General features: G+C 47.4%; 1 protein-coding gene across 10 annotated transcripts in view; it reads right to left on the reverse strand.

The window, feature by feature from the left end:
* The window catches only part of CLPB (ClpB family mitochondrial disaggregase), a 148,296-nt gene that overhangs the window by 13,469 nt on the left and 109,848 nt on the right, over nucleotides 1–24,979 (reverse strand). For all 10 annotated transcript variants that reach the window (XR_012423471.1, XR_012423470.1, XR_012423469.1 and 7 more), the window contains 4 exons: nucleotides 22,705–22,802; nucleotides 10,093–10,207; nucleotides 1,704–1,781; nucleotides 398–453 (listed from right to left, as the gene is read on the reverse strand). Coding sequence is in view for 6 of the 10 variants with exons in the window: in XM_005579000.5 (XP_005579057.1) it covers nucleotides 398–453; nucleotides 1,704–1,781; nucleotides 10,093–10,207; nucleotides 22,705–22,802 (347 nt within the window). In the remaining 4 variants the exon portion in view is untranslated. The remainder of the gene's footprint in view (nucleotides 1–397; nucleotides 454–1,703; nucleotides 1,782–10,092; nucleotides 10,208–22,704; nucleotides 22,803–24,979) is intronic.

Genomic DNA, 24,979 nt, shown 5'->3' on the forward strand with positions numbered 1-24,979 from the left:
AAAGCTGTTTCCCTCTCCAACCTGAGCTCCTTGGAGCAGGGGGAGTATCTTAATAAATGCTGTATTAGCAGCATCTAGTTCAACACCTGGCATGGCACAGATGCCTGAAAATGTTGTATGGCAGATCTCACTTTGTTTCCTCAAGAGTCAGGAAGGGCAAGGATTATTATTCCTATTTTACAGATGAAGAAACTGAGGCATAAAGAGGTGGGATAACTTGCCCAAATCTCTGGAGCAACTGGTAGCCAAGTGGGGGCCAGAGCTGAGGTCTGCTTCCTGGGTCAGGGCCCATTTTTTTTATTGCCTATTGTTGAATTCAGAGGGTCAGATTTTTTGGGATAGCAAGAGTGGTGAGGTCTCCACGATCTGCAGATCAGACCTAGGTCCCAGTCCTTACCTTTTTAGCATCTTTGTGCATGTATTTGGCTGTCTGCTTGGCCAGCTCTGTTTTTCCTAGTAAGAAAGGAGAGGTGTTGGGTTACAAACAGGTGACTAACCACTGGAATGAAAGAATACTAGAAATGCATGGATACTAGAAAGAATATATTCTATGGATGAGAATGTTGAGGCACAGAAAGGATCAATGACTCTCCCACAGTCACCTGGGGAGTTAATGGTGAAGCTGGGACCAAAATCAAAGTCTGTACTGCATCTTAATTTTTCTGGGATGGGGACTGAGGCCTTTTCTCTGTAGCACCGTCCTAAGAGTGACAGGTTGACTTTATAATCCAGAACCAACTTGCTTTTTAAAGCCTAGTACAAACCTCACCTCTCCTAGGAGTACCCGGGCCTCCTGGCTCACTGTCCTGCATCCCTCTCGATACCCACAGTCCTGCCATTTAGCCAGGCCCTGGAACTACATGCCAGATAGAGGGTGGGAGGGGCTGAAGAGTACCTCTCATTGTGGCTTCATGGTCCTTCTTTGTAACACAGAGAAGGAACGACAGTACTGAAGTGGGGGCTCTGAAGGGCCACTTGGTGGATGGTAACCTTTGGAAGTCCCTGACTAGTATAAAAGTCAAGTTCTGGAGCATCATGGTCAGGTGGTGGTATCCTTTTGGGGGCCTACATCTGAGGGAGAGGCCCATGAAGATGTTGGGAGGGGAAGAGAAGGAAACTAAACCATGAAATTTCCCATCAGGACCATGGTGGGAGGTGGTAGTGAAGGAATGGGGGGGTTCTGTCAGGGCAGAGAATGAGTGGGTAAGAATGCTTCAGATAATCCAGCCCAATTGGCTAGAAAAATACTCAACCCATCTTACTGCAACCAATTTTGCTATGCATCTGGCACTGCGGTGGTCATTAGGGGCCTTCTTTAGCATTTACAGCTAGGCTGCACTGAACATGGTTGGTGTGCTGGGCAAAGGAGGTGGTTCAACTATTCCCAAAGGGGAGGCTCTGCGGATGCAGAGTGGCTGGACCAGGGTTAATGGGTCCTGAAGGGCCTGGTCCTCCAGGTGAATCAGTCTTAGCACCACAACTTCCAGAGGGAGGGGCATAATTCCAGCTCTTCATAACATGACAGATGGTAACAGAGTCCTCTTTCTTGGTGGCTCTGTTATCTGGAGGCCGTTGTTTTCAGAGATGGAAATTGACCTAGAGGTGGACCTGCTGACCCTGGCCCGCAGCAGCTGGGGCTATCAGGCTTGGGCCGGGCACTACCCTAGCTCTCCGTCCCCACTAGATGATCTGCTCCCAATTACCTATTCCAGATGATCCCAAGAAGAGGAAGACCAGAGGGTGTTCTTCGTCGTACCAGCCATTCTCCTTCCTCCGGATCGCTATGGCCAAACACACAAGACGGGGGACGGGGAGGGAGGCAGATAAATCAATGACACAAAAGGCAGGATAATTATCACTAAGTATACAATATGTTTTACTGCTCTGCGCCCACTCAAAGTCCTCACTACCATTAGTGCTGCCTAATCTGATTAGCTGGCGAGGCCCCTAGAGACACCTAATCAGGTTAGCATGGATTTGGAAACCTGCCCAGAGCAGATTTCGGATAAAGTTTTCCAGGATGAGCACTCAGTGTTGCTAGGGAAACTGAAAGGCGGGTGGATGGTGAATGGAGGTGAAGGGGGTGGGGGACTGGTGAAAGAGAATTTGAGAGGAACTTCAGCTCTCACTGGTTACTCATCTACTCATCGCTAGTGGGACTATGGGCCGCCTCCTATGCAAATGCAAGAGACAGAAGCCCACGGCAGGCCCTTGGAGATGTGGGATGTGAGCCCTGGACCCTTTCCTATCTGGGGAAACTAAGGTCTGGTCCACTGTCTGGGTCAGAAAGTGGAAACACAGCCAAATGCATTTTCTGGAAGCCAATCAAAGGCAATGTGGAGCTCGGGGCATGGAAGGGATAAGCCACCTGGTTACCAGAGATGCTAACCATAGCCTCCAGTGGCGGAGGGAGTGGGGAGCATGGGGAGTGGGACAGATAGATACCAGGTTCCTTGGAGGCTCAACTCTGCTAGAGTAAGACCTGACCTCCTCTTCAAGAGGGAGTATGTAATCAAGGGCTATGCATTCAATCTGAGAAAACTAAGCGCTTAATTATGGAGTAGGAGAATCAGGCTCAGAAACATTGCTCAAGTATATGAGTGGGGGTGGAGTGAGGCAGAACTGCAAGAAGAATCATGCACTGAACATGCTGTATGCTAAGCACAATGGGAAAATTCACCAATAATGTATCTATTCAAGACCCACACAAATACCTGGAGAGGAAAGTAGTATTCTCAACTCCATTATACTGAACACGAAACTGAGGCAACAGATAGAGGCTTGCCCAAGTCACACAACTAGTAGATGGCAGAGTTGCTTCTCTCTCTAAACCTGTCTTCTTTTTTTTTTTTTTTTTTTTAAAGTAACATATGGCTGCTCAAAAAAGTATGAATTTTGGTTGCACTAATGGAAACATGGCAGTCAGGAGCAGGAAAGAGACAGAGCACTGTGTAATGTCAAGGTCAGTCTGCAAATGGAACAGCATGTCTGATCTGGTCCCCAGGGTGTCAAGGGAAAATTAGCCAAGGAATAGATGTCAGAGAACAAGGCCTGGAACACCAGTCAATCGAGAAAGATTTGACAGTGTTTGGGATGTGTCTGCCAGTCTTGAGTTGCCAAGATCCTAACCACTATACTGTGTGGCTGGGTTTCAAAGAAGGGACTGCAGAGGTCTGGGAAGGTTCTTTGGAAGAGGCAGGACTGGTGACGGATCATGGAGGATGGGCAGGATTTGAAGAGGCAAAGGTGGCCAGTATGTCAGAGGTGGAGAGACAGGAATGATCATGAGGAGTGTTGGGGTGGGATCAGACTGTGAAGATCTGGAATACTGTTTTAGGAGTTCCACTCAAGCCAGTGGTCTTTCTCATCTCGATCTCTAATGTTCCTACCTAAATTACGACTTTCTCTCTACTTCTGGCCTCAGCAGAAACAGATGGAAGCTGTGCAAATTCACGGACATCAGACTAGCCACTTCTGCCTGCCCAGAAAATGCTCCCCGAGAATCTTTAAAGAGGCCTAAGAAAAAGCTCAGTATGCCGGGCGCGGTGGCTCACGCCTGTAATCCCAGCGCTTTGGGAGGCCGAGGCGGGCGGATCACAAGGTCAGGAGATCGAGACCACGGTGAAACCCCGTCTCTACTAAAAATACAAAAAATTAGCCGGGCGCGGTTGTGGGCGCCTGTAGTCCCAGCTACTCGGGAGGCTGAGGCAGGAGAATGGCGTGAACCTGGGAGGTGGAGCTTGCAGTGAGCCGAGATCGCGCCACTGCACTCCAGCCTGGGCGACAGAGCGAGACTCCGTCTCAAAAAAAAAAAAAAGAAAAAGCTCAGTACAACCTCTCTCCTGGGTAAGAATCCAACTAACTGGCCCAGGATCTCTGGAAAGGTTGGCTATAAGAGGAACCCACAGACCTCATAGGTACCTGAATGCTGGGGATGAAGAGAGAAAAGTGCAAGCTTGGCTAAGTGGGGAGTCGCTGGTATCCTACAGAAACAGGGAGTTGAGAGTGTGGGTATCTGAGGAAGTGTAGATATTAAAATGGCAAAGGCTAGACTTGTGAATACTATGTATGGACATATGTGTATGTGTGTTAGGGCAGGGATGAGAGCGGTGACCTGAAAGGAGCCACATTCTTCTAAAAGTTGACTAAATTAAGAGTCTAGGTTGGAAACAAATTGAGTATGAACTGAGTTCAAGCTTCACGGGGTATTTGGGGAAGCAGATATACCCAGGCATCCCCCTACGTGGGTTCCCCAGGGTATCATGTACCTGGGGTTCTGATCCTGACTTTTCTTTTAAGGTAGCATCCCAGCCCGCAGAGAGCTGCACACTGCTGAGCTGTGCAGTACAAAAACACCATGGAGAATGAGGAATTGAATTATGCCTGGGGCCACTATTCCCCCCTTCTTTTCTAAGAATGCACCTGGGAGAGAGCTCTTTATAATGCCAGGCAGACTTCACTGCACAGCTGTCCCTGGTCAATTCTGCCCGACCTAGGGCATGAGTCTGGGGTGGGCTTGATGTGCGTCCCCTGTGAAGCAGGCGAAATGCCAACCATTAAACAATTACAACTCTGGATATTTCTAATAATATCTGAAGAGAAAAACAGCCAAGCAGATGGAGTCCGACAGAATGAGAAACGGTGGTGGCTAGGAAGGACTGGAGAAGGCGGGCCCCAGTGTGTGTAGTTGGCAGGGTGGCTGAGAACCAAGGCTATGGGCCTTGAGGATCCCGTCAGGCCAGAGTAGAGGCTGGGACAGAGACCTGGATGGGCCCATGTGGGATGTGGCCATAGGTGTTGTTGCTCAAATTGTGGCCAGCAAATGTATTTACAACCGACTCTGTAACACTTCATTGTCTATAAAGAACTTCTGTAGACATAATTTCATTTCAGCCTTGTGAGGTAAGCAGAGCAGGGGACTTGATTTCCGTTTTATAGGTGAGGAAACACGCACACAGAAGTTAGGTAACCTGCTTAAGTTTACAGGGGGAAGAAACAAAGACCCTGGGCTTTACCCTCAGCTCTGGCTGAGCCTGAGCCTGCGCTTTACTACAGGAGCTTGGAGGAAGGTGAGCTCTCCTCCTCTGGCTCTCCGCTGCCACGGTACCTCCTCGTACCCTGAGTCCCTGGAAAACGTTCTCTGTAGTCTTCTAATCTGGCCTGCTCAGCCATTCAGCACATGGCCTCAGGAGCCCCTGTCCCCTGACCCTCTCCTGGTCACTGCTCTTGGGCTAGAGATGATGTCAGGGCCCTCTACACAGGCAGCCTGGCTCCCTTGCCTGCCCAGTCCCATCGCCACGAGCTCCAGCTAGGCTGCTCTGCCTCCCAGCACGTAGTACCAGTGCCCACCTGGCTTGTGTTCTGCTTTCTCCTGACCATGCTTGTCACTACTGGAACATCTGAAAACTCACCTAAAGCAGCCCTTTTTGATTCACTCCACCACACCACATCTAGCCATTAACTTGCAGGTCTGTATTCTCTGGCATGCATTCATCTACAGGGTGGTATAGTGGAGAGGGCAGGAGTTACAGGATCCAGCATGGAGTCCCGCCTCTGTCACTTACCAGCTGACTGACTTTGAATAAAACACTTATTCCTTTAAAGCCTCAGTTTCTTCCTCTACAAAATGGGAACAGTCACATATGCTGTGTCAGCCCCACATGCAGATCAAACAAGTTAATGGTGATGAAAGCAATTTGTAAGTGGCAAGGAGTGGGATACCAATAAGAGTAAAAATAATGGTAGTCATAGCAGCAGCAATGGCAGTTACCATTAGCTTTTGTATTTTACAGTAACTCTTTCATCCTCCTAATAATCTGATAAGTAGGTGTTATCTCCATTTTACACAGTACACTGAGGCTCAGAGACAGGCAGTGTAAGGTGTTTCATCTACCTGTGGCCTTGTATCTGGGGGAGAGGGTGTGCCCCCAATCTGACTGTATTCCATGGGAGCAGGTGCTGGGTGTCCTGGGTGTCCTATTTTCTGAGGACCCTTGAGACTAGCCCAACACTGGTTTAATACTCGCTAACTAAATGAATTATTAGTCTTTCTCGAATCGCAAATGGGAAAGAACAGGAACTTCAACTCTCATTTTACAGAGAAGAGGAGAAGAGTAAGGCCTAGACTTGAGTCTCTTAGTGCCCCAGGTGGCTACTACCATTCTTGGGTGAAGAAGGCTTCCACTTCCTTCTAAATCCCTCTCCAGGAAGCCTTATGCATTTGTTTAGCAAAAAAGTTCTGTACTAGGTGCAGGGGCACCCATAAAGGGGCCTCAAACAAGGTGTGTGCCATAGAGGTAAAGGCTGCTATGAAAACTGTGGGCTCCAAACAGGATAGGTGCACAGAGGGAAGTATGGGAAGAGCCATTTGTGCCAGCCTGACATTTATGCTTGAAGGGTGAGAGGGAGATTGCCAGCCAGTTGCAGGTACGATGGGACATTCCAGGAAGAAGGCCCCAGTGTGTGCAAAACCAAAAAGGCAAAAGCGGCCTCCTCCTTCCACCCCAGGCCTTTGTTTCTGTCCAGCTTAGGGTTCTAGGGCAGTCTGGGTGGGCTGACTCACCTTTCTTGATAGGTGCCAGGGATATAGTGTGGGAGGTTTTTTATAACCTAATCTGGAACAAGCTTGTCACATCTGTGGCATCTCCTAGGGGAACCAGTCCTTCAGAGGGACTCTCATGGTTGAGTCATAAAAATGTTTATCAGCAATTTCCTGACGACTGCTTGTAGGTTCGAGGAACATGGTAAGTACTGGACAGGTGCCTATTATTTCTTTGTGTTACAAACATTCCAATTACACTCTTTCAGTTGTTTTAAATATACAATAAAGGGCCTAGGTCTTGAATGTCTCAGCAGGCAACGTGGAAGGGCAGGGCAGTCCAGGCAACGAGAAAGCACAGCAAGTGACTTCAGAAGTAACATGATGTGGGGTGGAACTGCAAGCAGTTCTGTAAGTCAATCACTACAACTCCACAACCCAGGGATGACATGGATGTATTTCTCAGATGAGGATTCAAAGGGAGGGCCCAGAAAGGTACAAAGCTTGGGAAGATTACGTTTTTGGGCTGGTCAAAGAGGGAAGTGAAGCATGAGATCTGGTGGTGTGCCCTGGTGGCCATACGCAATCCTTCTGTAACAAGAAATATGTGCCATACTCGGGCAGAGCCAAACACGTGAGGTGGCAGAGCTTCCCCAGGGGAGTATGTGGCTTCAGAGGGTCAACTGGGACCAGGTGGACAGAAGCTGGGGACAGGTTCCTGGTCAGAAGGAGCTCTGAGAAAGCTGCCGGGTATGGGCAGGCTGACCTGTGCCCAGGAGAGGCTTCTTAGAGCAGGTCTGGGGAATGGCCTGCCCACCCCAGGGGTCAAAGGTCAAAGAGTATGGCTGTAATGAGCTATTCTATAGTTGTATTCCTAGTATGCTGTGGGCTACCAGAGAGCAGGTGCTGCAGCTTCCCTGTTTTACTTCAGGGCACACCCTAGAACCCATGAGGGCCTGGCCTATGGGGCTATTCCCTAGAGATGGACAAGGGGCCAGGCCAAATTCTTTAATTTGACAAGCTGTGCTAAGCATCTACTTTGAGCAGGGTGCTGTGTCAGGAATTGGGAGTACAAAAATGATTAAGTCATGTTATCTCCCCTCAAGGAGCCTGCAGTCAATTGCTCCTGAACTGAGTCAGGCTAAGTAAAAACCAGCCAGTGTGTGAGCAATGGGCTGGGGTGGGGTGGGGGAAGGGCCAGAAGGGAAGGATTGCAGGCAGAGAGGGTGGCAGACAAATGCAGGCAGGAAATCAAGAGTATGTGCAGGGAGGCAGAGGCAGGCTGTTGTGGCTGGTGCATGCAGCACAAAGCAGGGAGCAGCAGGAGCAGGCCTGCATGCCAGGTTAGGGCAGCAAGGAACATGCAAAGGTTTTAAACGGGAGTGGCACTGTTAAGATACGTGTTTTGCAAAGATTACTCCAGCTGGTGAGGAGAACTGATTCTAGGGGAAGGAAGGGAGGCAGGGACACCAGTGAAGGAGCTGCCTGGTTCAGATGGGAGACACGGACACCCTGAGTTAGGGCAGTGATATTAGGAAGAGAGTGGCAAGGCCTGGTGTTTGATCCTTCATGGGTTGTAAGGGGTGAGGGGAAGGGAGGGGCCAAGGAAGCATCTGAGTTTCTATTTAAGAGATCAGTGAATGGTGGTCTCTACACAGATCAGAACACAGGAGATGGGCAGGCTGGGGAGGGGAGGGAGTCTGGTTCTGAATGTGCTGAATAGAGAGCTGGTTGCTTTTCTGAGGAGCATGGTGGGGCGTGGAGGTGCTGAGCTCCCAGGAGGTCTGCCCAACAGGGCAGGCAGCCTCCCGTCCTCAGGATCGAGAGCAGCTCTGGATTCTGGAAGAAAAGCCTCACTTTCAATGCCAAGGCTCTGGCTTGCAGGTTGTCCTGGTTTGGTTCCAGTGGCCCTAGACCAGACAGGCCATAGGGGCCTGAGCTGTGGGGCTGACGCTTTATCTCCTCCATTTGTAAGGTGGTAACTGTGCACCAGCCTTGCTAGAGGCCCTGCAGCTGGGGATCACACTGATAAATTCACTGTATTACTTTGCACAAATCAATATCCCAGCACTTACCAGGGGTTGATGTGACCAAAATTGGTTTCAGCCAATTCGTGAGGGTAATAAATGGCCATTTATCAAATCAATTCATTCTGCGGCACTTCTCTGGCTGCCCATCCTCATGGTACCCATGGGGTGCCAGGCTCCATCCAGCCAGTCCCTACCACACATGTGACGCTAGCTTGGAGAACTCAGGGAGGCCTGGCCTAGCCTCTAGATCTGCCTCCCTCTCCTGGACCTGCTTCAGTTTGAGGTCTCGAGGTGTTGGGTGCTGCTTGCCTACCATAAGTTCTGACCCAGAGAATGCTTCATGCTTCAGCTGGGCTAGCAGCTGCAACCACCAGGCTGCCTTATTCCCTCATGCTTGGGTTTAGAAGCCTCTGGGAGCTGGTCACAAGGACTGAACATGGCTCTGAACATTATCATTGTGATCCCCAGCTGCAGGGCTTCTCAGCAAGGTGGATACAGTAACTTCCTTACAAATGGAGGTTAAAAAGCACCAACCCCACAATCCAGGCATACCACACGACCAGGTAGGGCCTTCCTGGGGCAGTGGTATTTTAAACTTCAGCTGAGTGTCAGAATCACCTGAAGAGCCTGTTAACATACAGATCCCAGAAATTTTTATTCCACAGGTGTGGAATCAGCCTGAGATCTGAGTTTTAACAGGTTCCCAGATGATAGTGATGCTGCTGGTCCAGAGACAATGCTTTGAGAACCACTGTGTTGGGGGATACACCTTTGTCTTGGCCTGGCCTGGGGTTCCTCTTCCCTTGCCTCATCTATCTGAAATCAAGCCCAAGGAGTGGTGCTTCAGAGTTGGAGAACAAAGATGAGGCCACTGTGTTCAGCAGAACCTTAATTATCTGCTCGTGGGGTCTGCACAGGCTGGAGGGCCACTACATTAGGGGTTACACCAGAGGGCAGTCTGCCTCCCAAGGATCAAAGTATGGAAATAAGAGCTTCAGTGGTGGAGAAGACACTCAAAAGTTGTTCAGGATATTTTCTATAAATTTAGGCCAGCTGTTGACAAATTATCCGGAAGTGATAGAAGAGTCCCAGGTTGTCAGATGGGGACATAAGTTCTGGCTCAGCTGCTACATTGTTAGTGACAGACAAGTTCCTATCCCTCTCTGGGTCTCAATTCTCCCACTTGAAAAATGGGGTTGAGGGTAGCAGACCAGATGACGGTCAGAGTTAAATTCTATGCATAGGAAAGCAGCCTGGAGCAAGTGATTTAGGTATTTTGTATCTCAGCTTCCTCATCAGTAAAATGGAATTGAGCGGCACCAACCTCGGAGGATTGCTATAAGAATTAAATGACACATGACACGCAGAGAACTTAAAACAATGTCTGGCATATAGATAGTACTCAACAAATGCTAACTTTTAATATTATTAACAGTGCCTATCCAGTTTGGTGATGACAGGATGTACACCTCACTGCAGCAGAGCATGAACCACTCTGTCCTTTCTGGCATCCCACATACTCACCAGCACCCACTGTGGCGATGGCGCTCTCCTGGCCAATGATATGCTCCTTCAGCCGCTGCTCCAGGGGGAAGCGGCGCCGCTCCTCGGCCTCACGCTTCCGCTGCTTCTCTTGGTACTGTGTGGAGAGAGGGCAAATGGTTGAGGGCTGCTGGAACCATAGCACCATAGCTTCATTCTATCCCCCAACTCGGGGAAAACCAGGTCTGGGTCTCCAGCGGTCCTGCTTCATAGCTTTGGTTCATGGTCACTGGAGGCTGGTCCAGCCCTTTCTACTTTCCACTCAGGTGGCTGCCACTCAGGGCTCTCAGCTCACTCTGCTGGTAGAGTAAGTACTGCTAGCAGATTACCCTGGCTCTGGAGTCTGACAGAAGACCTGGGTCCAATCCCAGCTTTATCACTGACAAGATGTGCTTATCACCTGGAGCAAGTTGTTTCACCTCAGTTTTCTCATTAGCAAATTGGGGATTAAATATTAATATGACGATGTATGTAACAGGCCTAGCATCACGCTTGGCATGGAATAAGTGCTTAATAAGTATAAACTCCTCTTTCCTCTTGAAAAACGTTTTGATGTTCAAAAGAGAGCTATGAATACCCCCCATTTCAATGATGCTGTATTTCTATTAAACATAATTATTCAGCAATTGCTGCATGCCCAGCCTTGTGCATGGCCATGATGAAAGGATGGGGCAGGGGAAGAAGCAGGACTATGCCCTGTCCCCTGGGAGGTTCCAGTTGATGGTGAAGGTCTGCCATGTCTGGCCCTGAGCTTCATCCACTTCACAAAAGGCAGCAGGAGAAGGCTAAGCTTGGTTACCCGTGCAGAAGAGGAGACCCGGGCTTGCCCTCAGGCATCTCAAAGTCAGGAGATGAGGCATGGCCTGCACAAAAATACTTCCCAACCATCTTCCTCAAGGGTGCAAAGCATGAATCTCCAGCACTGCATCTGTCACTAAAAAACACAAAAACCTACCTGAAAACAAGTTTGGTGAATGTCTGTAAGTCTGTCCCCTAAATCAACTATGAGCTCCCCGAGGACAGGCCCTATGTTTGACTCACTGCTATTTCTAGCATGCGTCCTGGCAATAGTGGGGCATCTGGTGAGTGTCTGCAAAAATGACAGATACAAAGAGGAGAGAATTAACAGCTAGATGGAGTGGTGCAGGAGTAGAGAAAGGAAGGACACATAAGTGTGGAACATCTATTGGGGGGCTTTCTGGGGAACAGGAGGCTTGAAGAAGCTGGAGGAGGACTGGGCCAGGAGGGAGCCGTGGGACTGTCTGGAGGACAGGCAGGGAGGAGTGAGGGCAGGGTCCTGATGGTAGAGTATTTGTGGAGGTTGGGAGCTGGAGGGGAAGGAAGCAGATCTTGAACCGGAAAGGAATGACCAGGTCTTCAGGAGGCTCCTTTTCCCCAAGCCTGTAACACTAACATCTTCCTGGAAAGACAGCTGTCAAAGTCAGGCCCTGTCACAAAAGTTGTGGTTGCAGATTGCTCTTGCAGGCAGAGAGGATAAAAAATACCTACTGCTTGGGCAGTGTTTTCCTGTTACAGTAGTGACCTTGACAGAAGTTAAAAAAAATAAATAGCAAACAATCCAATTTTGGCTGTTGCTATCAGTCTATAACTGAAAGCTCCCATCAGTCCTGGGGTTTCATATGGAGCAGTAATTCGGCGCCAATCCCAGCGGAGTGACACGTGCCGGCTGGAATCCAGAGTGTCACTGTGCAGCTCCCTCAGGCGCCACATACATCACTTGGCTCTGCCGACTTCAGCCATAGATCTGCTTTTTCCTCCTCCCTGCCCACCCAGCCCCATTCAGCACTAGGTCCACTGGGCTGGAGGCTCTGATGGTGAGATGCATACATACTGGCTGGGACAGTGCTGACTTGCAGTCAGGCAGACCATGGAAAGAGCCTGAAGGGACAGAAGCTGGCTTGCAAGGGTTTGTTGGGTCAGTTTCCTCACTTCCCTTCAGTGATGAGTCCCAGAGTATGCCTGCCTCTGGGCCTTCGCTGACACTATTACCCCACTACAAAGGTCTTCTCTCTTCCCACCAACCTCCAAGGTGGTACCGTCTAGGGAGTCTGTTGTAAGGCTTTGTGCCTACCCCAGGCCCTGGGACCTCTGGTGCACTGAAATAACTTCCTGTTTGTCTCTCCTTCCTGGACCATGAGGTCACTGGTTACAAGACTACGTTTATTCATCTCTATAGTTCCAGCGCCTAGCAAAGGGCCTGGCTCACAGCAGGCGTCAATTTGTGTTGCTAACTGGATAAAGGTGACTACCGTTTGCAGAATGGCTGCTGTATGCCAGGCACTGTACTCAGCACCTTACACACAGCGTCTGCTTTAATTATTTCAGCTGTCTCCATCTGAGGTTTGGCTCTTCTTTTGGCTCACAGTGAGGCAAGTTGTGCAGAAAAGCACACTTTGCTCCAGACAGACCTGAGTTCACCCCTCAACTTCATCTGCTTCCTAGCTAGCTGACCTTGGGGAAGTTAAGCTCCCAGAATCTTAGTTTTCCTCATTAAAACACAGGATAGTATTGATAGTTTTAGCTTGTAGGATCCTTGTGGAATGCCACAAGGTGAGGATTAAATGACATAATGCATTAATATATAAGTTCTTAGCAGAGTCTCTGGCACATAGCATTAAGAGGTAGTCTGAGTGACCAAAATGGCTACCTTCTACCTAACCCTTATTAAGCCTTTGATAAATGTGACTCCTCTTCTCCTTCACTGCATTTTGATAACAGACTGTCTAATCTAGTGCCTTGTTTTTGGTACTAGAATCCTTTAACTAATGTAATTGTAGGTGGAATTCCACAGATGAAAGGAAGAGTTACTCTGGCTCAAGCAGAAGCCAGAAGCCAAGTCCACTTGGTTGCTACCACTGCCCCAGAGGCAGCTCTCAAGGCTCCATCTCTAGGAACCCTAGGTCTGCAGCGTGCAGTCTCAACACTCACCCGGCTCTAGAGGTGTCTCCACTGCCTGAGGCGGCTCATCTTTGCTGTCAGCTTTCCTTACATGATAGAGAATTCCACCTCTGGGTACTTTCCACCCATTGGTCTGTGGGGCCTCACAGAACGTATCTTTTCCCTTTGCCATAGGCAAAGTCTAACATAACTTTTCTTTCCACTTTGTTGATTTGGGTATGACCAGTGTGGCCTCCCTAAGTCTTCTGTGGGGAAACACTTCTACTTCCTGTGACTCTTCTTCAGTGTCATGGTTTTAGGTTGTGTGGTATTCCTGTTTATTTCTTGGGCAAAGGAAATGACTCTTGACTTCTGTGGAGGTGACAGGTGGGGTGGGGAAAGTTATACCGTGAACTGGTTAGTTTTCCAGGAGGTTTCTAGATGGTCTTGGGAAAGATTCAAACCATGGCCTAAATCTCAGCACATTCTGATTCTCCCCAGCCTGGTGTCCCAAATATCTATGCCAATTCAGAAAAACCTCGGAAAGTGGATCAGACTTCTTGATAAAAATGTAAAGGACACTGAGATTAAGCCAGGCAGGCAGAAGATTACTGCTTCATGTTCTTTTACCAATGCTTAACATAGAGTTTATGCTAAAAAACATATGAAATGAATGATTGACTTTTCATATATATATATATATATATATATATATATAGAGAGAGAGAGAGAGAGAGAGAGAGAGAGAGAGAGGGTCTCACTCTGTCGCCAAGGCTGGAGTACAGTGGCACTGTGTTGGCTCACTGCAACCTCCGTCTCCCGGGTTCAAGCAATTCTCCTGCCTCAGCCTCCCAAGTAGCTGGGATTATAGGCGCCCGCCACCATGCCCGGCTAGCTTTTATATTTTTAGTAGAGATTGGTTTTCCCCATGTTGGCAAGGCTGGTCTTGAACTCCTGACCTCAGGTGATCCACCCATCTTGGCCTCCCAAAGTGCTGAGATTACAGGCGTGAGCCACCGCACCCAGCAATGATTGACTTTTAAAGACATGAGCCATGTGCCCAGCCTTATGAAAGGCTAGCCAGTGGAGTAAACTAGAGAAGGAAAAATATTTGATATGTATATATTCTATTTGAAGGAGAGGAGAAAGAAGGATGGGAGGAGCTTGGTAAGGGCTCTATAAATACAGGCTACTATTGTTCCTGTCTTTGGGGAGATGGGGAGGAAGGCTACAAAACCGAGTTCAAGGCTCTGCTCTGATAGGGATCCACTAGAGGAGAAGAGAAGGCAGGAATTCAGCCTGCAGAAGCAGAGGGCACTGAGCTGAGAGAGGTACTGTAAAGGAGCCACCCAGGAGAGCAGGAGTGGGAGAGAGAGCATCTTCTTAATAAAAGCCACACACAATTAGCCTCAGAAGCCCTCACCTGGAGCCATCAGCAACCAGCTTCCCATGCTGCATCTTGGCTGGATAATCGCAGTCACTGGTTTCCATCAGTCTTGATTTAATATGGCACCCCTCCTGGCTGTGAGTGCATTTACAGGAAAGGGCTGGGAGGCCGAGGCGAAGCCTAGCTGGGCTCGCTCTGCTTAGAGGTAGGTGGCTGGGCTGAGTGGCTCTGCGGGGGAGGGTTACAGAAGGGATATGGCAGGCGTCCCAACTGTTGGGCATCCCTCAGGGCAGAGGTCTGACAGTGAACCTGGCAGTGTGTTCACTGAGGGGGCAGCTGTGGTAGGGGTGGGGGGTAGGCAGAACAAAACCCTGGGCAAGAATGGGAAGGTAGGTATGGAGGGGGAAAAGAAGAGAAGCCAAGCTGCAGTTTGCCTCTCAAGGGGAGGTCAGGTCTATACAGTCCACCTGCTACTCATAAATAAACTCAGGTATGCCCCATGCTCCTGAGTCCCTGACTCAGATGGTAACTCACATCATAGTCGGGGCTTCTACCATGCCCTGAAATGGTATGACATAGAGGCCTGGGAAGGGAGGTCAACAAAGGGAATGAGGGGATAACAGATGAGATGGTCGGGGCAGGGATGATGATGGAGAAAGCCTGGAGGAGGGGAATGATAAAACAGGAGCCCAGGAGCGCCAACAAAGAAGTCTAGGGGATGTAGAGCACATGGGAACACAAGACTGGGAGATGAAAGAGGCACCCAAGGAATTTGAAAGTCTCTTAAACAAGTCCACAAAGTACACATCCCTGTAGAGGAAGGCTGAACACAAAGCAGGTGTCAGCCCCTTCACATTTGGTAATCACTAGGTCGGCATCCCAGATTCCATTCTCCTCTCTTCCAGTCCATCCTCCTTTTGCTGCTAAAGCCAATATTTTAAACATGTAAATCTGATCATGTCACTCCTCTGCAAATAGCTAGGTGGATCAGAGACAAGACTGATGAGAGAAGGTTAAGAAGGGCGAAGAGTGGCTAAAGTGAGAAAATGAGTTTGTGCTCATCTCAGGTGGAACTCCTGACCTCAGGCGATCCACCCGTCTTGGCCTCCCAAAGTGTTGGGATTACAGGCGTGAGCCACCATGCCCAGCAATGATTGACTTTTAAAGACATGAGCTATGTGCCCAGCCTTGTGAAAGGCTAGCCAGTGGAGTAAACTAGAGAAGAAAAATACTTGATATGTATATATTCTATTTGGAGGAGAGGAGAAAGAAGGATGGGAGGAGCTTGGTAAGGGCTCTACAAATACAGGCTACTACAGGCATCATATCAAAGGGATGTGATGTTGATTTATCTCATAACTGGTAGTCTTAACTTCGATCACTAGGTTAAGGTGGCAGCTGCCAGGTTTCTTCACTGTTATTTTTCCCTTTGTAATTAAAAAGTATCTTGTGGGGAGAGACTTTGACACTGTGTAAATATCCTGTTACTCCTCAAACTTCAACTTATTAATTTTAGCATTCACATTGGGACTGGCTGTTTTAATCCTCATAGCCCTATTAAGTTCAGAGTATCATCATCCCCATTACACAGAGATGAGGTAAATTCAAGCAAGGTTCCACTGGCAGCAAGTGTAGAGACAGAACACTAACCCTTGCAGTCTGATTCCAAAGCCTGCACCATCCACCTGGAGATAAGGAGAGACTTGCCTTCAGGGAGTTCAGTCTGTTTAGGAAGATGAGACTTAAAACAGAAATTTTCTATCTGTTAGAAGTATTAATGCTTCTAGTAAAGGGCAACTTGATACATTTATTGAAAATAAACCCCACAGGGTGTTCTTGCCAGAAATGCATAATCTTGAGTTTAATCACAATGAAACAGCAGATAAACCCAAATTGAGGGACATTCTACAAAATAACAAACCTGCACTTGTTAAAATGTCAAGGTCAGCTGGGCGCAGTGGCTCACACCAGTAATCCTAGCACTTTGGGAGACCGAGGTGGGCAGATCACGAGGTCAAGAGATCAAGACCATTCTGGCCAACATGGTGAAACCTTGTCTTTACTAAAAATACAAAAATTAGCTAGGCGTGGTAGTGGGCGCCTGTACTCCCAGCTACTCTGGAGGCTGAGGCAGGAGAATTTCTTGAACCCAGGAGGCGGACGTTGCAGTGAACTGAGATCACACCACCGCACTCCAGCTTGGTGACAGGGTGAGACTCCATCTCAAAAAAAAAAAAAAAAAAAAAAAGTCAAGGTCATAAAAGTCAAGGAAAGACTGAGGAACCATTCCAGGTTATTATGTTTTATTTTTCTTTTTGATTTCCACATCATAACGTTTGGATCATTCCAGATTAAAGAAGGTTAAAGAGACATGACAACTGAATGCAACTTGGATTTTGAAACCGTCTTTTCTTGTAAGGAGAATTATTAGGACAACTTGTGAGATCGGAATAACATCTGTAGATTAGTTAATATCAATATTAATGCCCTGATTTTGATGATTATACTGAGGTTCTATAAGAAAATGTCCTCGTTTTTTTAGGAGATGCATACAAATATTTAGGGGTAAAGGGACATCATGTGTAAACTTAAATCATTCAGAAAAAAATTATATATATCCTTATAAGTATTAGTTATGTACATAAAAATAAAGCAAGTATGATAAGATGTTAACAGTTGGGAATCTAAGTGAAGGATTTATAGGAATTAATTGTACTATCTCTAAAATTATGCAAAAATAAAAGTTAAAAATATCAGGATAATGCCTACCCTTGGGGGATGAGTCAGGAAGGGAGTCTGAGGCAGGCTTTTGGGGTACTTCTAACAGTCTATTTCTCGATAAGGTATGTCTTATTTGTGAAAATAAAGTGAGCTGTACATTCCTGATATGTGTATCTTATACAAGTATATTTCAATAAAAAGCTTTTAAAAGTTAAAAAAAAGGCCAGGCATGGTGGCTCATGCCTATAATCCCAGCACTTTGGGAGGCCAAGGCGGGTGGATCACTTGAGGCCAGGAGTTTGAGACCAGCCTGGCCAACATGGTGAAACCTCGTCTCTACTAAAAACACAAAAATTAGCCGGTTGTGGTGTGGCCCCCTATAATCCCAGCTACTGGGGAGGCTGAGGCAGGAGAATCGCTTGAACCTGGAAGGCAGAGGTTGCAGTGAGCTGAGACTGCGTCACTGCACTCGAGCCTGGGCGACGCAGCAGGACTCCGTCTCAAAAAAAGAAAAAAATAAAAATAAATAAAAGTTAAAAAAAAGGGAAAGAGAAAGTTGGTCCCTAAAAAGCACTTAGCACTGTCTGGCCCATACCATAGTAAGCCACAGGGCCAAGTACAGAGCCAGGCACATGGCAAGCTGGCACCTGTAATGAGAGGCAAAGCACGGAATGGGTTGAGCAAGGCCGAGGGGAGGAAGAACATAACCCTCCTACCCTCCTGTGTGCTCCTCCTCTCCCCTCCTGCAGGGCTGCACTCAGCTCTGAGAGGAGCACCCAGGCTCTCAGCCTGGAATGCGGGCCCAGGGGAGCATCACATCCCTAGCTGCCCCTGAAGCAAATGAAAAAATATAGAGATAGGAAATGTGCTTGTGATGCTGTCACTGGGATATGCAAATAAAATATATAGGATAGGCCTATCTGCCTAATATTCCTGCCAATGCATTCTTTGGGTGTGATTAAAATGAGTAATAAATTCCTCGTGAGTCTCAGTGCAGTGAGGATTGGGAGTGGAGATGCAGGCTGGCACGAGCACGTTCCCCTCAGCTGAATATTTATCATGGCATAGCTCCACATATTTTTGTTTTATCTGCTATCATGTCAACAGAGATGTATTTCTACCTCTCCTTCGTCTCTTAGTTAAGACATGAAAATGGTCCTGGCTTTAAGTATTAAACTCTCCATCTATTAAAATCCTTCAAAGTGAGATTACAGGCTACCTCCTCTTTGAAGCTTGCCCTGCTCTCTCTGCCAGGAGGTGATCCACGCTTTCTTGGAAACTCTACCAACTCTGCGAACCCTCCTAAGACAAATCAGTCTGCAGGTATCAGAGTTAAGAGTGCCTGCCTCTCCCCCCCCGCAGACGGCAAACTCAGGGACGGGGCTGGGCCTCATCACCTCTGGATATTCTCAGGGGGTCTAAGGAGGCTTCGGCGCAGAGAATGCTGAAAGAACTGAGGAAGCCAACAGTGAGGGACACATCATTCAGACCACTTAATGTGACAGAGATTCTAGGGTAAATGACGCATTTTAAAGGGCAGAATTAAATAAAAAATTAGGCTTATGGATAATTTTAAATGGAAAAATCACCAATAATATTAAGTGAATAAAAAGCAAATTCCAAATATAGAATAGGATCGTAACTCCTTCGGGCCAAGTAGGAAACAAAAGTGTCTGATAATCAAGCACATAATAATATAAGAGGGAATGGGGGGCCCTGTGGCTGGACAGTGCACACTCCCAATCTCCAAGGCATTACAATCACATTTTTGGAAAACTCTGGGTGGCTATATAAAATGTGGCTGCCAGTTTGAGAAATCCTGGTATATATGGTGGACTGTCAACCACAATTTTTTTAAAAAGGCCATCTATATAACTATACATAGATATGATCCAGAGAAGGCTAATACCATATCGTAAGAGGAAATCTATTGTTCAATTCCTAATAGTCACTTATAACAACTTGGTTTTCTGTAAATCATCTGCTTGCTTTCCTGCAGCTTCAGTTTTCCCATCTGTGAAAGAGGGGTAACAAGAACTATTTCACAGATTTGCTACAGGATTAGAAAAAATATATATTTGAGCACGTGGCACAGTACCTAGATGCATTTGATAAAAACAGTATCTATTATTGTTATAATTAATTAAAAATATTAATAGGGGTTATGTCTTGGTAGGAGGGCTACAGTCTTTGAATTAAATTCAGCTCAGTTGTCATCTCTTCCAGGAGGTCTTCCTTGATAAGTTACACCACTGATGACTCAGTGGTGTCATGGTTTACTTGCCTGTCTCCCTATCAGACTGTAGCTCCTTCAGTGTTTTACTCACTGTAGCTCCTTGAGTGTTTTACTCATCAGTCTTCTTCCCATCTAGCCCAGAGTCTGGCACATAGATGTCATTCATAAATATGTACTATATTATTTCTCTTTATTTTACTTTTCTGTATCTCTAAAACTTCTATAATGGGACATATGACTTTAATACAAGTTTTCTATGAGCATAATTTGACTACAGAGTGGTAGGTGGAGGTGGAGGAGGCTGAGCTGGGTGGCAGGGGGATTGTGAGCGGACAGAAGGGGAGCCAGATAAGATCAGAGTGATAGCAACCCATGTCTAGACAAAGAGCCAGGAGATGAAGCCCAGGCTGGAGCTTCAGCAGCCTCCAGGCCTGAGTCATTATGTTACAGATGCAGGGCCTGAACTCAGAGGCAGTTGCTTCTTACTTACTGGCAGAGGGAGAAGAAACCAGGTATAAAATGGTGTTCTTCCCACAAAAGCCTGCCTCACAATTTTGAAGAGGAAGCTTTTTGCAGTTTGGAGGAAAAATGCAGAACAGAATGAATGGGTGACCAAGTAGATGCTGAACAACTGAGAGAAAGCCAATGCTGCTGACATCCAGGGAGGGCTGAGGGGTGCTTCATATAGGTAGAATTTGATGGGACAGCAAAGCAATTAGGTGGAGATGCTCAGTGGACACATTCAGAATGGAGAAAGTCCAGACTGGATGCACAGAGGTGACAACAGATGAAATGGTCTTCCAGCTGAGAGCTACGGAATCCCTGGACTGGCTCCAAGTGGTTTTCTTAGCCTCTAAGGCAGCGCCTCCATGGTGGGACAGCTGTGTTAGGGCTCTTCCCTGAAGCTGCTGCCCAATAAGCCTACCCACTGTGGCTCTGCCATGGAACAAATCTCATTCCCTCTCACCCAGAGCTGTTCCTGTGCTCTTCCTCTTCTGGCCAGATGTCCTATTACCATCAGCTTTCTCTCGTGGCACAGTTCCTCTTGCCACCCTACTGCCCTTCTCTGCACAGATTCTAAGAGATCAATGTCTACTTCGAATATGGTATCTATAATTGCTCTCCATGCTCCAGAAGGGTCTGACTGGCACAGGGGATTGCAGCTGCCATTTGTTCACTCTGGACATTAGCCCTGTAACAATGTGGCCAACATCAAGCCACTTCCCTTGGGTAGCTAAATTTTGTGAAGGGTCCTTCAGTGGGCCTAACCCTCCACCAGCACTGGCACTAAGGGGGCCTGTTCTCTTTCTTCAGTGGCCAGATCACTGCCTGCTCTGTCACACAAGTTCAAAAGCCACAGGTACTCTTGGCCAAGTCCAGGGCTGGTCTCTCAGGGGAAAGGCACTGGGCTTGAAAGGGGAGCTGAGGATGAGAGTGCAGTCCCTAAGGTTAGGCGCAACAGTGCTGAGGGATTTCCTTAAGGCACTTGGGGAAGTTGACCCAACCTCCCGACCTGCTCCTAGGATAGAAAAATCTGAACAAAAGGAGAGAAGCACTTGCCCTCTGAAATTTAGTAGTTCTTTCTGGTCACGAGGGCCCCTGGGGATGGGTTGTGAAAAACTAGTCACCCTTCCTAATTCCTTCCTTTCTCCAGGAGAAACTACTGCAAGACAGTTACTAAAATTACCAGGGAGGCAAACTCTGTATGGTTGATGTTGATTATCAAATATTTCCAGCTCTCCCGTTCTAGGCACATGGTAGGATTACTCTTCCTGGCCCCCTTATGATTGGTTTGGAACATGGGATTAGTTCTGGCCAATGAATAGTGAGTGGACGGAAAGGATCCTCCTTCTAGGCTGAGCATTTAACTGTGGATGTAAGACCCTTCAGAGCATCCTTTTCCCTCTGGCAAGCAACCAGCAACATTCCAGTGGGTGGCTGCTCTGCCTGCTGGGATCTCTAAGTGCCTAGGATAAATAGAGCCTGCCCTCATCCACAACCACAAGGAACATGCAACATAAGGCAAAAATAAATCTTATTTTGTTTCGTTTTAAACCACTGAAATTTGGGGTTGTTACAATAGCATAATCTAGCTTATCCTGACTGATCCATATACAATCATACGTTGCCTAGAACCTCAGAAACCATTTAGTACAATGTTTTCATATCACAGAAGACTGAGTTTTAATGAGGGGAAGTGCTAGCCCAAGCTCACATGGGCAGTGAGTGGTGAAGCTAGGATCAGAACCCACATCTCTTCAGTCTCATTCCAGGGAGCTAAGTGCTTGGACTTAAGACAGAGAATATTTGCCACTAGGTGGGACCTGCCACACTGAATCATCTCAAGGTACTTCGGCCAATTTGTGGATAACAGACTCCTTGATGCTGGAAAGGGCACAAGAGTAAAAGTAAAAAACCTGGTCTTTGCAGTCCCTGTCCTGCCACTGAACCTACCACATGACCTGTAGTCAAGCCTATTATATGTTCAGTTTTGATGCTAACTCACTCTGGGACCAAAGGCAAGCCACATTACAGCCCTAGGCTCCAGTTTCTCCAGGAGTAAAATAAGTCAGCTGATTTAGGTTTCAGAGATTGAAACTTGTGGCAACAGCAGAGTCCCCTCAGAGACCTCCCCAGGAGGGAAGGGCAGGCCACATGGGCAGTGCTCTAGTCCGTCTCTCTCCTTCTACTCGAACAACTCAGTTTTCCTCTGATTTATTGGCTTATGCTTTTGTAAGATTTCCCATCACTGGACTTGATTTCTAAAGTCCCTGCTAGCTCTGAGATTTTGTGATTCTAGTTCTAGTTCTGTCCAGTAGTTCCTGAGTTACTTAGCCCTGTTTTTCAGGGAGTTCAAAAGTTTGGTTGGGAAGACAGAATTAGAATGGAGGATTTTTTGGCTCAGATTCTATACTAGGCTTTCTGGAGTTTGCGTGGAGGGGAGGGGAGGGGTGAAGGAATAGTTCTAGAAAGAGTGATGCTGGGAAAAGATAGTTTGATGAGGCTGTAGAATACATGAGGCCTAGGAAAAATACGACTAAAATCTTTGCTTGGGCTAAAGATTTTGTCTGGCTAGCACCCCCTCCTCTGAAAAGGACCTGGGAGACCCATCACTTCATACACCAAATTTAAAGGTAATGCTCAGCAGCCAGAAGTGGCCAAGGCCACTCCCTGGTCATGACAGGCGCAGCTTCCTATTCTTGATGAGACTGGGGGCTGGATTTGTATTTAAACAGATAATAATCACCTAAGGAGAAGTGGCCTTTGGTGTAAAGCCTGACATAATTTAATGAGTGAAGGATTAAATGATGTGTGGAGTGTCCACAGGCCTCCTCCCTTCCCTGAGACTTACCTTGGTTTCAGAAGTCCTCAGAAGCTTCATCACTTCCCCTTCTCGGGCATAATCCAAGGGCGTGTGTCCCATTTCATTCCTCTGCAGGGGGTTGGCTCCTGGCAAGAGAAGAAGGATAAATAGAGGCTCTATGAATGATCAGTGGAACCTCAGCCTTCCCTTGGAGGTGGCTTAGGGCTCTGATTTCTATGTTGGGAATGTCCATGGACACCTACAAATGGTGGAAAAACATGGGACTGGGGCTCCTACACGTGCATGCACACATGTTCCATAACATACTCCATACACATAGATGCATTGTAAATACACAAATACACACAGCTGAACATGCTAACACAGTATGCCAAACAACTACACAGGTTAATATACTCCAGCACAAATACATGTAAACACACAATTTCATACATGTATTCATTAAAATGTCCCTATTTTCTGGGTTTACGCCATTCTCCTGCCTCAGCCTCCCGAGTCGCTGGGAGTACAGGCACCCACCACCACGCCCGGCTAATTTTTTGGAGAGATGGGGTTTCACCATGTTAGTCAGGATGGTCTCAATCTCCTGACCTCATGATCTGCCCGCCTGAAGCCAAGGTAAGTCTCAGGGAAGGGAGGAGGCCTGTGGACACTCCACGCATCATTTAATCCTTCACTCATTAAATTATGTCAGGCTTTACACCAAAGGCCACTTCTCCTTAGGTGATTATTATCTGTTTAAATACAAATCCAGCCCCCAGTCTCCTCAAGAATAGGAAGCTGCCCCTATCAGCGTACAGATAAACATTCATTCATGAAGCCATACAAAGGGTTCCTCTCTAAAGCAGAGAATATCCCAAATAACAATTAAATGGTTCCCCTTCTTTCTGTTTTCTGCTGCTCTCCTTTTATGCGCTCTTACCTCTGGGCATTTCCTATCTGTCTGAGTCAGCTGAGACCTGTGGAAGGGCATGGGCACCACCAGCAACCTGTCTATGCCACTCTAGCTGTTGGTGGTTGAGTGTGTGTGGCTGAGCATTTCCTCCAATCATTAGTTCCTGTGACTTAAGGACAAAGACTTTGAGTATGACAAAAAGAAGGGGTTAGCTTGGGGTCATGTATCTACCTTGTCTCTAAGTACTGGCAGCTGACAAGCCTGTATAAAGTGTCTACCTTGTGCCAGCCCTGGCAGTTATGGAGGAAAGGTCACTCTGACTCTCTGTGCTGTCACAGCCTTCCCAAAGCCCACATCTAAGCACCTCACTCTCTTCTTCAGAAACCACCCATTCTATTCAAGTCGGCAGACCCTGAATGAATGGGGCCTGAGGATGCAGAAGAATCAGATCTGGCCCTGCCCTAAAGGTACTCCTCTCATGGCAGGAAGACAGAAACATAATTAGAAAACTGCTGTGTACACAGCAGATGCTCAATAAATGTGTGTTACACAGAACATTAAGGTAATAATTATCTAGTATTTTTTGAGCTTTTCTCTTGCTCAGGAAGTACTGTCTGCATAATAGAAGGTTAAGACTCAGTCCCTGCCAAAGGATATAATGGGCTGGCTGGGAAACCAATTAGCACAGGGTATGGCTCAGGGTGGGTGTCCAACCACTGTTGATGGACAGTAAAAACCAGTGTTTCTCAATCCAGTATGTGAAAACATTTATATCATGATACAGAAGTATTCCTATTCTACTTAAAAAGAAAAAGTTTTTTTAATTAAAAAAAATTTTTTTGGCCGGGTTCAGTGGCTCACGCCCATAATCTCAGCACTTTGGGAGGCCGAGGCAGGCAGATCACAAGGTCAGGAGATTGAGACCATCCTGGCTAACACGGTGAAACCCTGTCTTTCCAAAAAATTAGCTGGGCGTGGTGGTGGGTGCCTGTAGTCCCAGCTACTCGGGAGGCTGAGGCGGGAGAATGGCGTGAACCTGGGAGGCGGAACTTGCAGTGAGCGGAGATTGCACCACTGCACTCCAGCCTGGGCGACAGAGCGAGACTCCGTCTCAAAAACAAAAACAAAAACAAAAAAAACAAATGTTTAGGAGACAGGGTCTCACTATGTTGCCCAGGCTAGTCTTGAATTCCCGGGCTCAAGCAATCCTCCTGCCTTGGCCTCCCAAAGTGCTGGAATTACAGGCGTGGGGCCACCACACCCAGCCACAAGTCTCTACTTCTTCTTTTCTTACTTTTTTATTTTTATTTTTTTTTTGAGACAGGGTCTCACTCTGTTGCCCAAGCTAGAGTGCAGTGGCGCGATCTCTGCTCATTGCAACCTCCACCTCCTGGGATCAAGCAATTC

Source organism: Macaca fascicularis, chromosome 14 (assembly GCF_037993035.2).
Source record: "Macaca fascicularis isolate 582-1 chromosome 14, T2T-MFA8v1.1".
Lineage (NCBI taxonomy): Eukaryota > Metazoa > Chordata > Mammalia > Primates > Cercopithecidae > Macaca > Macaca fascicularis.